Raw genomic sequence first — 12,619 nt, 5'->3', positions numbered from 1 at the left:
AGACACATTCATGCATTGGTGGCAGAGGCTACCATGCAAGTCACCAACTGCTTATCAGGAGCGATAACCATTCATACACACTCACACACCGATGGAATAGTCACTGGGAGCAAATTGGGGTTCAGTATCTTTCCCAAGGACATTTTCTCATGTAGACTGCAGAGGCCGGGGATCGGACCACCGACCCTCCAATTGGTGGATGACTGTTCCACCTCCTGAGCCACAGCCACCCCCACATGAGGTTTGAAGCAGGAGATCCTCAACTAATGATCAGAATCATTAATGTTTAAGGGGCAGTTCTATTAACTACCTTCTCTTGGTTATATTGAAGGTGCAAGGTATTATTTATTTTACAACAAAGGGCTGTACAATGAATGCAATGCAAGTTGTCTTTTAGTATCCTTTGGGCTCTGTGCCGAGATCTCACTTCACTAATGTCACTGATGCTCTGAAGATGGTTACCAATGATCTTCTGGGCAGTTTTAATCATCACTCGCTGAAGGGTGGGTAGAGAGTAATGTGTGTAGCTGTAGAGTGGGTAGAGAGTAATGTGTGTAATAGTATGATGCAAAAAATATGCAATTTGAATACTTGTCAGCAATTTGTGACTGTAAAATTATCGCCTAACAAAGCTGTGTAGCATTGTTTTTTCCAGGACTTCACAGAGTGGTTGTGAATCAACTGAATCTGCATGATATCTAAAGCCAGAACTATTGTTTGTGAATGAATCATCACTTCTGCAAAGCTTCAACTTCCTTGTTACGAAATCACTGAGACTGAGGATCTTGGTTTTAGCAGAGACGGCATGTGTTTTACTTGTTAATGGTCTGATTGCAACAAGGCCTGTCACAAATATTACATTTCTGCCTTTGTGGCATCTTTTAATAAGAACATGGTCATTAAGCATTAATGAAAAAAACATCTCTCTTCCGAAGAAAAGTTCTTTCTGACCATGATCTTCTGCAGCCCCTAACAGATTAGCACTACTCTGCAGCTCTCCAAGATATCAGCAGAGCTAGAAATAATTTCCTGAGTTAAGAAAGCTGATAAAATGCCTTTATTCTTAGGCCTCTGCATACAGACATGTACAATACAATATCCTCACCTTGGTCACAACTCTGTACATGATAAAGGTTTCAATGGCAGTGACATGGCTCTCTGGGTTATCGACGGCGATGAAGAGGTCTTTGGTGTTGGCATCCAGCTGCTCCTCCCCATCCTCCTCCAGTCTGTACTGGTTGACCATGGAGCTAGGAGAGTTGGGCATGGGACTCCCATCTGCCAGGGATGTGTTCTGAACCAATGAGAGGATGCTACTGTTAGCCAACAGTGATGTCCACAGCAAACACAACTTCCTTAAGCCCTGTCACTTTTAATGTGTGAACAACAGAGTGCATAACCATGAAAGTCTTTGAACGGAGACGGTCTTAAAGTGGGCACAATTATCCCCATTTGTATAATTCATTGAATCACCTCTACACAAACAGGTTTACAAGTTTCAAGTTGGCCAAAAAGAAATCAGGTATCAGACTGGTACTCTGTGTGAACTCTGTTTGGATCTGTTGGAGCAAATTGTACAATCAAGTGACATTCTTTGCAGTTTGCTTTGACAGTCGTACATGGGGGCTTGACCTGATTATAGTAAAAACCATCATAGCAACCTCTACCAGACTTCTAGAACCTTTTGACTGCAGTGTCACGGAAAACCGTATGTCCTTCCTACCAAAATTTGATTCACGCCATTGCACCCAACAAATCCACTCAAGTCTGAGATTTGAATTTCAAGTCAGCCCTACAACCTGCCAAGAACAATAAGCCTATGTTTTATCAAATGTAAAGTAGGCTGGCTACTGATAAACAGTAATTATTAACTCTATATCGCATTTACTTGAAAGGCCTCCAATTTATCACACACAGTGGGTCACACTATCATAAAGTCCTGTATCCTTTTTTCCACAGACCCAACCAGCAGTGTAGCCAAATTTGCGCTAAAGCTAAAAGCACCCATCAATAACATGGAATTCAATAAAAGGTGTCAGGGCAATGCTATCAGTGCTCTGATCATTTTAGGGCTCCTTGGTTACACTGAATTAAAGTAATAATTACATTTATTTGCTTACCAATAGAAGTCAGATGAGAAGATTGATACTATCCTCATGTCTATCTTAACGTAAAAATCTTCAGCATCTGCCATCTGCCAGCACCTGTCAAACTCAGATATTGACAGATTTTACATTGTTTGTTTAATCCATACAAAAATCCAAGTATAAAAACAACAACCCAGCATTTTATTGGGGGCTGTTTTGTTAATTTCTTGGCTGGAATAATAACCTCCCACAGTTTCCACTGGTTGGCTACAGAAGAAATGAAAAATGGAGTCAAGGCCTGACTTGGTTAGACTTCATCAACCCAGCCCAGCAGAGATTTGAATACCATTACAGCAGGGCTACCTGTACATCAGTGTCCTGCCCGCCTCTTCGTGTGCATAGTATGTCATATGGTATAAGGTTGGAGTCAGGGCGGGGCAATATAGCATTAAAGAAGACTATATTCAGACACTATATGTGGATGTTTTAAAATCTCCTCGAAAGCACTTCATAAATGCAAGGACTATGCCTCAATATCAATCAGTCAATACTGCAACAATATTTTGGGATGACTATTGGACTTAAATGAGAATTTCCAACAAATCATCATCAGTAATGGGGAAAAACAAGTATGAGAACAAGTAGAAGAGTCTGGAAAAATTATAAAAATGACATCACTTTACTGTTATACATCCTTTTAAACTAGAAATACAGCATCACTGTTGTATGCCTCTGCTTACCAGTCAAATTATTGTTCCAGAGCTGTGGTGCTGAATAATGGCCAGAACATTTTTTGCAGAATATTGTGATGTCACAGTGCATTTAACCTCTGACCTTTTGGATATCAAATGTCATAACTTCATCATTTCATCCTATTAGACATTCGTCTTTCAAATGTTATCGTAATTATCGTGTGAATTTCTGAGTTATGGCCAAAAAGGTGTTTTCTGAGGTCACAGCGATCTTGACCTCTGACCTTTGGCAAATAATTCAAATCACTTCATCCTTGAGCCATAGTGGACAATTTTACCAAACTTAAAGAAATTCTCATTTTTCAATGTGTTTCTGCGATATTGGGTTCATGAGAAAATGGCGCCATGAGGTCATAATTACTTTGGCCTTTGGCCACCAAAGTCTAATCAGTTCATCCTCGGGTCCAAGTGGCAGGGACAAATGGACAGCGAACCCTAAAACATAATACCTCTTTGCCAAGGCGGTGAAATGACAACACTTAGACATATCACAATATAACAATAACCAAAATCCAACATGATATATTGCCTCATATCACTATAACGATACAACATTGATATATTGCCCAACCCAACGGATCTCTCCAGTAATGAAAACTTTACAGAATAGTCACCTAAAAATGATATACAGTAGAGTGTATTAATTGTTCAGCCGTACAGTATTAGTATATTTTAACTGAGAAATAACAACTTTCTGAACAGAAATGCAGAGACTGTATGTTTACGGTCATTAAGATCAAATATATTACACACTACAGTTATACTATAATCTTTGCTTCCAAAATGTGTCTTTCATTGCATGGAAAGACACATTTTAAGGAGCTAATAATTATCATTTTAGAAGACTTCCTTCTATTACTTTCAGAAGTAAGGAATTTTAACAGTGATACACCCAGTTTATCTTTGATTACTAACTCTGGGAGCCATCTGGGGCCTGTGGGCACATTTTCAATTTGCAGACCTATCCAGATGGTGTGTGGGGTAAGAATTTAACAGTCTAAATATGCTCAGTAAAATTTGGACTGGATTAATCCCCAATTAGTCCATTCCCTCTCTTTCACACAGTGTGCTGTACATTCAGCAATAAAGAATAAAACTGTTCTCTATTTTCTAACCCAGAGCAATTTACAGCAGTATGATCAACAGTAAAATAAGATTTGATTCCAAGATTATAGATTAACATTCCAAGCAGCTGAGAGTAGAAAGACCAGCAGTGATAGCACAGATTTCACTAGAAGAAGAGTTAGGCGTTACAAAGAGGAGAGGAAGAGAGAGAACCAGAGTTTCTGGTGAGTGCTGAGTTTAGTAAGAGGTTGAAGGGGTTCTACAGCTCTGAAATGATTCAAGTAATATATTCACTGACTTCAGTGAACTTTCCCCCAGAAAACAGCATCCCTCTCCACGAGTGAGAGAGTCAGACAGCGTCCTGTTTACTGATGGTGATAATGTTATTATGTAATTTAGAGCAGAAAACGTAACCTTGTCACTTTCCAGGATGTTTGGTGGGTCAGGATCTCAATCACAACACATGATAACAGCATCCATATGATTATAAACAGTCAGCGGGTACATGTTTAGATTAACAGGTGGACACCGGGGAAAACACGTTGAACAAAACACACAGACGTCATCATCATGACGTGTACCGTCACGCCTCTTTTGGATTCACAGTGCCGGCTTGCTGTGTGAATTACACACTGGTTTGTCTTTACGCCAGAGCTGCTTGGCTCTGTATAACAAACAACAGCGGAGAATTGGCGACCGCCGCTGCAGCGATAATGCAGCGACTGTGTGTGAAAATGGCAAGTGATTCAGGCACATGGTCATGCTCACAGACTAGGTGATGTTTTAAAGTTTTACAGATTTCAATCCTGAAACTCTGACCCTCTCCTGAGAATTATAACGACAGGCAACCAAGTACATTACTCAAAAAACGGCCTAGTTTTTAACATATAATATTGTTTACTGCCATTCCTCTAATTGTTTCACAAGCCATTAATCCTAAAAATTCAGTGAAAAATTGGTGGCCAAGAGATTTTTAAAACTTTTTTTCACTGGAAGTTTGTTATAGGTGCAGGTATTTATTTAAACGATAAATAGTAATGACACTGAACAAATCACTAACTCTGGGGTTATAATGGCAACAAAACAGGTTGCCAACTAATAATAAAGGGGCCTTAAGATACTATGTATTATCAAATGATGACATCTGTCTGACTCATTTGTAAGCACTGGCCTTTTCACAGTGGATTTGACACATTCAAATGATAGTTTATGCAGCTTTAAACTTTAAACAGCAGTGAACCATAAGTGTGCTGCCTGCAGGTCTGTGTTCTGTAACACAGCTGAGATGCTGCTGTGGTCAGCAGACAACGCAGAGCCCCACTCCCTTACACTGCTCCACACTAAAAGGATGACGACAAACACGACAATTTCTCTCCCCCAGTTAGTCTTGTTATTATTCGACCATACATCTGCAGCAGGGAGCCCTCACCCTGTTTCTTTTTCTGGGAAGTCCAGACACAGCTCAGTCTGTTGATGGATACATGGCAGCCCATGGTCTATTTCTAATTTCTACTGAAACCAACTTAAGTTTATTAAAACCAAATAATATGGAGAAACGAGTAGCTACAACTAACATCTATTTCTTTGTGATGAACTGGTTGCTATGGTAATAGCCGAGGAGAGGATGAAGCAGTGATTTCTACCTCTGTTTCCAGGCACCACAAATTTCATAGTGTGGCAGAGGGAGTCTGAGCTGGTGAAAAAGTTGTGATAGCGCCATATGGCTTTTTGCTGCGCATATATTATATTTAAAACATGTTCAACTACCTGAGCCAAATGTATCCACACAATTAAAAATAACTGTATTCACATCAGTGCTTCAGCTTTGTCAGTAGTGGATCAGTTGTTATAGTGACAGTGTTAATGAGTTTCAGTATAATTGGAGCCCTATAGCAACATTTATGTAAATCATATCCATTACATACAGTGCATTCAGAATGTATTCAGTAAAATTGTTTAAATCAATTTTTTTTCCTTGTCAATCTACACTCAATACACCATAATGACAAGGCGGAAACAGAATTTCAGAAATTTCTGCAAATTTATCAAAAAGGAAAAACGGAAATATCACATTGACATAAGTATTCAGACCCTTTACAATGACACTTGAAATTTAGCTCAGGTGCCTCCCATTTCGCTTGATCATCTTTGAGATGTTTCTCCACCTTGACTGGAGTCCACCTGTGGTAAATTCAATTGATTGGACATGATTCGGAAAGGCACACACCTGTCTACATAAGGTCTCACAGCTGACAGTGCACACCAGAGCAAAAACCAGACCAAGAACCCGATGGTCACTCTGAGCTCCAGAAATCCTGTGTGGAGATGGGAGAAACTTCCAAAAGGACAACCATCACTGCAACACTCCACAGATCTGGGCTTTATGGTGGAGTGGCCAGACGGAAGCCTCTCCTGAGTGAAAGTTTGCAAAAAAGCACCTAAAGGACACTCAGACTGTGAGAAACAAGATTCTCTGGTCTGATGAACCAAGATTGAACTGTTTGGCCTCAATTCTAAGAGTCATGTCTGGAGGAAATTAGGCACCGCTCATTGCCTACTAGGGTTGTCACGATACTAAAATTTTCAACTCGATACCGATACTCAGGAAAATATTAGCTACTCGATACCATTTTCGATACCACAAGGATAAAAAAAAAAAAAGACCCCAAAATTTAAAAGAAATACTTTTATTAACGAAAAATGCAAAAATAACCTCTGTTACAGCATGTAACAATTAACAGAACCACACGTTAAATATTCTGGGGACTTGGCATCATATTTTCGTTGTTGGTCAAACACAGATAGGTCACACACAGGTAGCGTCGGCTGTGTGTGTTGCTGTTTGGTTGCAGGCCGACTTTTCTCTGCTTCATTCTGGGACTTTAACAGAGAAAATAACACTTTTCAGTCACCAACATCTATGTAAACTTAGTATACTGACACTGTGTCTATTAACGTAATATGGGCATGCCTGATTTATTTATTTTTTTACGTTGTTTATAATCATTAACGTGACGTCAGCCTTTAATCGCTAGCTGCGGCTAATGGCTAATAATAACACGGCCAACAACAATGCGGGCCACCGGCCACGATAACATCAGTAATAAGTTTGAAACGAAAGACACTAACTTGTCGAAATTCACTGTAAAGGCCAGGGTGTCGGTCCTTAAGATGTTTCGCGAAGTTGGAAGTATTACTTGACTTGGTCGCCACCGCCTTGTAGCAGTGTTTGCACACAGGCTTATCCACGTCCTTCGGCTTTCCGTGCTCGTTAGACTCGAAGTCAAAATACCTCCAAACACTTTTCCCTCTTTCATTTTCAACCAAAACTGGTTGATTTGGCCCTCCTGCAGCAGCACTGGCCATGCTCTGTTGTTATTGTGCACGTCACGGTGAGGGGGAGGGTGTCTCCTGTTGTGTGTGAAGGCAGAGAGGGAGAAGGACGCAGCGTCGGCGGCTCGGCGTCGGGGAGGGGGGGGTGGTATCGATACTTTTGAAAATGAGTATCGTATCCGGATACAACATTTTAGTATCGATATTTTTTTGAATTTCGATACTTTTGACAACCCTATTGCCTACCCAATACCATCCAAATGGGGAAGCATGGTGGTGGCAGCATCATGCTTTTGGGGTGTTTTTCAGCAGCAGGGACTGGGCGACTGTACAGATTTACAAAGTACAGATTTATCCTTAATGAAAACCTGGTCCAGAGCGTTCAGGACGTCAAACAGGACAATGACCATAAGCACATAGCCAAGACAAAGCAGGAGTGGCTTTAGGACAACTCGTGAATGTCCTTGAGAGGCGCAGCCGGAGCCCCGACTTGAACCCAATAGAACATCTCTGGAGAGACCTGAAAATGGCTGTCCACTGACGGAAAATCCCCAAATCAAGGTATGCAAAGCTTGTCACGTCATACCCAAGAAGACTGAATGCTATAATTGCTGCCAAAGGTGCTTCAACTAAGTACTGAGTAAAGGGTCTGAATACTTATGTCAATGTGATATTTCAGTTTTTCCAATCTAAAAAATGTTGCTAAAATATTTAAAATTCTGTTTCCGCGTTGTCATAATGGTTTATTGAGTGTAGATTGATGAGGAAAAATTACAATTTAAATGATTTTAGCATAAGGCTGCAACATAGCAATATGTAAAAAAAAAAGTGAAGGGGTCTGAATACTTTCTGAATGCACTGTATATTCATATTTACTAGAACTGAATAACTGTAAACCCAACCTCACTGACATCAGTAGTCACTCAGCAACATTATTCATCTTATTTGGGGGCTTTCAGAGACAACTTTCAATCCAACTTTGTAGTATTATCTTTTCTCAGTAACTGTGTGAAGATTTGCACTAAATGTCGTGCTGGCTGTGGTTTCTTTTAAAATGTATTACAATGCTTAATAAAGTATTCATTTTTGGTCAGATAACTACATATATGATAGCTCATAATATCAGCTGTCCAAGGTCATAAAATCTATCAATTCAAAACTAATTTGTGACCTGTGATCTGGAGAGCAACAGCACACATGTGCCTTGGACTGGTCACAATAAAAGGCCAGCCTAACCCCCTGATTACACCGGGCCCATCTCGGTTAGAATGCCACAATGTTTAGTGGTTGCATTGCCTAAAAACAACTGTTATTTAAATAGCAGGAAAACAGAGGTTTGTGGACACCATCACTCCTATGTTCAGCCCGTTGTCATTTTAGCTGGTAGCATAAACATTTGTTTAGCTATCCAAATGCTGACATTTGTACTGAAACTTGTGGGTGTGTTTTGTCTGTGACGTCTGTGACAGGTGGATACCCTGCACCGTGCTACACACCTGACGGGCAGCTATGAGGAGCTGTCGGGCAGCGGCCTCTACATCCCTCATCGCCCGGATGTGAGTGCTCCTTTTGTGGTGTAGGTGATGAATACAAAATGCTCTGCTGTTTACTTGAAATTAATGTAGCAGAACCCACAGCCATAGTTGGACATTTCCCGTAAAATGTCAAACTAGGATGGTGATTGTCATATGCTGTACAGACGGAAAAACTCCTCAATCAGGTGTGTGATATTGGGCTGTATAAAGAAAATGATTGTGCTCGCTTTTGTTTCTTTCCTTTCTCAAAAACCAGCAAGCACTGATTCGGTCTTTTCATGTCCAGACAAATTTCATCAGTTTTTTTACGTTACTCATAAAAATTGTTTGAATATTTTAATGATTGTAATTCAATCTGATGAAACTGTAACTGCACTTTGAAATACTGTCATTGAAAAGCTGTTGAAAAATAGTTTAATGTAACCTAGATGTCCAAAAAACATGGTCATATTAATTTTAACGAAAATGTAGGGCCCTCACCAAATCAATGCTCCCTGGGATGTTACAAACCGTTTTCTTGCTGGGATAGTATTTCAAAAGAGAATTTAATTTCAGGAATGTCTTACTTGAGGCTGAAATAACAGTGTGATTACATGCACAGTAACCACACTACAGTGGGCCTTCTCCAGTAAGCCGATTTCTTAACCATCAAAAAAACAAGAAACCGGGTTTAGAGGATGAGCATATACTGATTTTCCCAACTAGATTTTTCCCTAAGAAAGCAAATTTCTCTTCTTTATGTTACGTATGCACATAGTAAAGTAGTAAAGTAATGAAAAGTAACATCTGAGCGTCACAGTTGTTCTAGACAATGATCGTGTTTCCACAGGCTGTGCCACAGCACATTTCAGCAATGAAATGAGATGTGCATTGAGAATCGTTTTGTGAAGTGTGTGTGTGAATGTTTACTGATGGCGATTATGTGATATACTTTCGAGCAAAAAAAACGTATCACTTTCCATGATGGGTCAGGATCTCAATCAAAATACATTATAACAGCATCTATATGATTGTAAACAGTTTGCTGAGACATTTTTAGATCTACAGGTGGAAACCCGGTGGTAACATGCTAAACCCCCCTCCCAGATCTCAACGTCATGACGTTTACCATCACGCCTCGCTTGGTTACGCAAGGCCGTGCTGTATGAAATGACACAGTGGAGCGGCTTTATGCCGAGGCTGGCTGGTTCAGTGTGAACAAACAAAGGCAGTGTAGAGGCCAGCCTTCGTTGCGGGGCTATTGCAGAGTCTGAATTATAAGACTGTGAAAATACATCATCAGAAAGACTACAGAGCCACCAGTCGCATTAGTAACGTCGTCTCGTTAAACAGTCACCAAAATCCATAACTTAAACATTGCAGAGCTGCTCCTGTATATTAGCAGCTCACAGAACTGACCAACTCTCCTTTCACATAACTGCAGTTGTCAATATGAGCAGATTTACTGTGATTTTCATTTTTTTAGTCCCTTATCTGAGCTGAGGCCACGGCCTTGTTTGTGTTAGTGACGTGTTGAGCGAGACAATGTAGTTCACTGAGCGGTTTAACACAAACTAAACAGTATTTTACTTTAATTGCGACAAAATGTGACTTTATGGACTTTAAAAATGATCTTTTAAACACCATATGTTTGATTCATGACACGATTCAAATGGTATAAAAAATGTAGTTGTCTCTCCCTATTGACTGCCGTACAATTTTTTTTCGAAAATACTTCTCACGAGGTCCACTGGAAGGACTTCGGCTCTCTATACTGACTGCAGCCCTGTACCTGAATATGGAGCCTGACTCTTGATTTGCAACTAAATAGACCGGAGCTGCAGCTGTTTCAGAGTGAGACTGTTTGAGACCCGTTGTTCACATTCTGACCTGAATTAAGGCCAGCACTAAAACACACACAAAAAACTAAACACACAATAAAGTCTTTCTAACCATGATCCTCCAATTTTCTTGGTGATGATGTACCCTGAGTACACCTTTGACAATATCACATTAGAGTAAATGCTCTACATGTGGACATGTATAATTTGGCTAGCAGTTATAGGATGATGAAAAAGAATCCACCATAAAAATTAGTTACAGCCTACAATAAATATGACCCGCCCTAATACATGCGACTTCCCTGCATGCAGAATGTCGCACCAAATCACATATAGAATGCAATCTATGGTTATTGTGTGCATAAACACAACTCCTAAAACATAACTCTGGGACTTTATCAAATCTTCTAAAGGATTCAATTCAAAACAGTTTTCAACCTGAATGGTTCGGTCAGGTTTAAAGACATTTGCTTGATTAACAGGTGAATCTAGATAATGGACTTATAGGTGTGTTTCATCTGGTGCAAAATGCTGCAGTTAAGCAAAGAGACATTATCTGAAGCTGTAGGGAGTTTGGCAGACGGGTCCTAAGGTCAGCTCATCAGCTGATGCAGGACATTTACTAAGTTCCTTCCTGAGGTGACAGTGTGTGGTCACGATGTGCACCGCAGACTCTGACTACACTCTGCACGGACAGGAGAAAACACATGAGCTTTCTATTCTTCCACCAGTTCCAGTTAAAGCGGGTCTGTCAGTGCCAGGGTCAGATCCACGTAGCGACGGAGGCACAGGGACGGACTGAAGCCGAGCGTCCGAAGCTGTCGCCTTGTTTTCGGCAGTTTTTTCCTTACCTTGCTGAAAACCTCCAGGTCGTCGTCCTCGTCCAGGTCCAACATGTTTCCTGAGAAGTCCGCGGGGACAGACTGTCCACTCATCTCTCTCTCAAACTTTGTGAAAGAGCCGAGCTCATGAGACAGACCTGAGAGGTAAACTTTAACCACAACTTCAGAGCAGCACAGAGACACTGAGGGCGGCCCAACGGCACTTCCTCTCGGAGTTTTCAAAATAAAAGCAGTGCGTCTACAATGGCCTATTTTGATCATGTTAAAATCATGCTTGTGATCAGAGCTGTTGTGTAAGCTGCAGATGCTTCACAGATTAAAAAAAAGGTATTTCTGAAAGCTTGTACTGTTTGTTTTGAACGTGTGTGTGAGTGGAGTCTTCTCTTTGGCCTCCCGATTTAATATTTAGGTTTTTCATACTGTGGTATAGGACTAATTCTAAATGTATTGATTGTGACACGGGTCGTAATATAGTGTGATTCTACTATGCTTCATCTAAATATCAAAATGTCCATTTTTGTATGAGTTCTGGATCCTTGGAAATATGATAGGATTAACTTAAATTCATTTTTGAATTCATTTAGCAATTTCTCCTGTGCTATCTATTTATTTATCATTCAAACTAATTCATCAAAATATTCCTTACACATGTACTGTGTTTATTGTTCGGCCAGTATGTCACAAACATTGGTTGGGCCTGAGAAAAGATCATTTTTGCAAAAGCAAGTCCTTTAAAATAGATTTATGTTGCTGAAAAAAACAGGCACTTCCGGAACAGTGCTGGCCAGCTTTACTGTTGACGCAGCTGAAATGTTGAGAGCGCAGATACGGAAGTATCAGAGCAGAAATCACTCCCTGCATCATTCAGCTGGGAGGAGGAGGAGGAGGAGGAGCCAGAGCAGGTCTGGTTAGGAATTTTTCCACGAGACTCGAACCAGTGGAAATAAAACCTGAAACAAAATGCTGGAGATATCTTCTACTGTAACATCACCTTCAGTAAAAAACAAAAGAAAATTTTAAAAAAATATGATTAGTGTGAAACAAAAAAGAGAAAATATCTGTGGTGTGCCAAGAATGGCATGCAGGCCACATTTCTGCCCTTATGGAGTAGAGTAGCCTGAAAACTGCCCTACTGCTGCAGTTAATGAATCAAAATATACTTAAAAAACTGACATGAGTTAATGT

At 40.3% G+C, this 12,619-nt stretch overlaps 1 protein-coding gene across 1 annotated transcript in view; it reads right to left on the bottom strand.

Annotated features, from left to right (window-relative positions):
- The window catches only part of snx7 (sorting nexin 7), a 61,139-nt gene extending 49,513 nt beyond the window's left edge, over window positions 1-11,626 (bottom strand). Inside the window, exons 1-2 of the mRNA XM_084340963.1 lie at window positions 11,444-11,626; window positions 1,106-1,294 (exon numbers count right to left, since the gene is read on the bottom strand). Coding sequence (XP_084197089.1) covers window positions 1,106-1,294; window positions 11,444-11,527 — 273 coding nt within the window. The 5' untranslated portion in view covers window positions 11,528-11,626. The remainder of the gene's footprint in view (window positions 1-1,105; window positions 1,295-11,443) is intronic.
- Between the last annotated feature and the right edge of the window lie 993 nt (window positions 11,627-12,619).

The sequence above is a fragment of the Pagrus pagrus genome, assembly GCF_965226575.1.
Source record: "Pagrus pagrus genome assembly, chromosome: 20".
Taxonomy (NCBI): Eukaryota; Metazoa; Chordata; class Actinopteri; order Spariformes; family Sparidae; genus Pagrus; species Pagrus pagrus.
The sequence above is the reverse complement of the archived record's forward strand: the minus strand, read 5'-3'. Positions and strand labels throughout refer to the sequence as shown.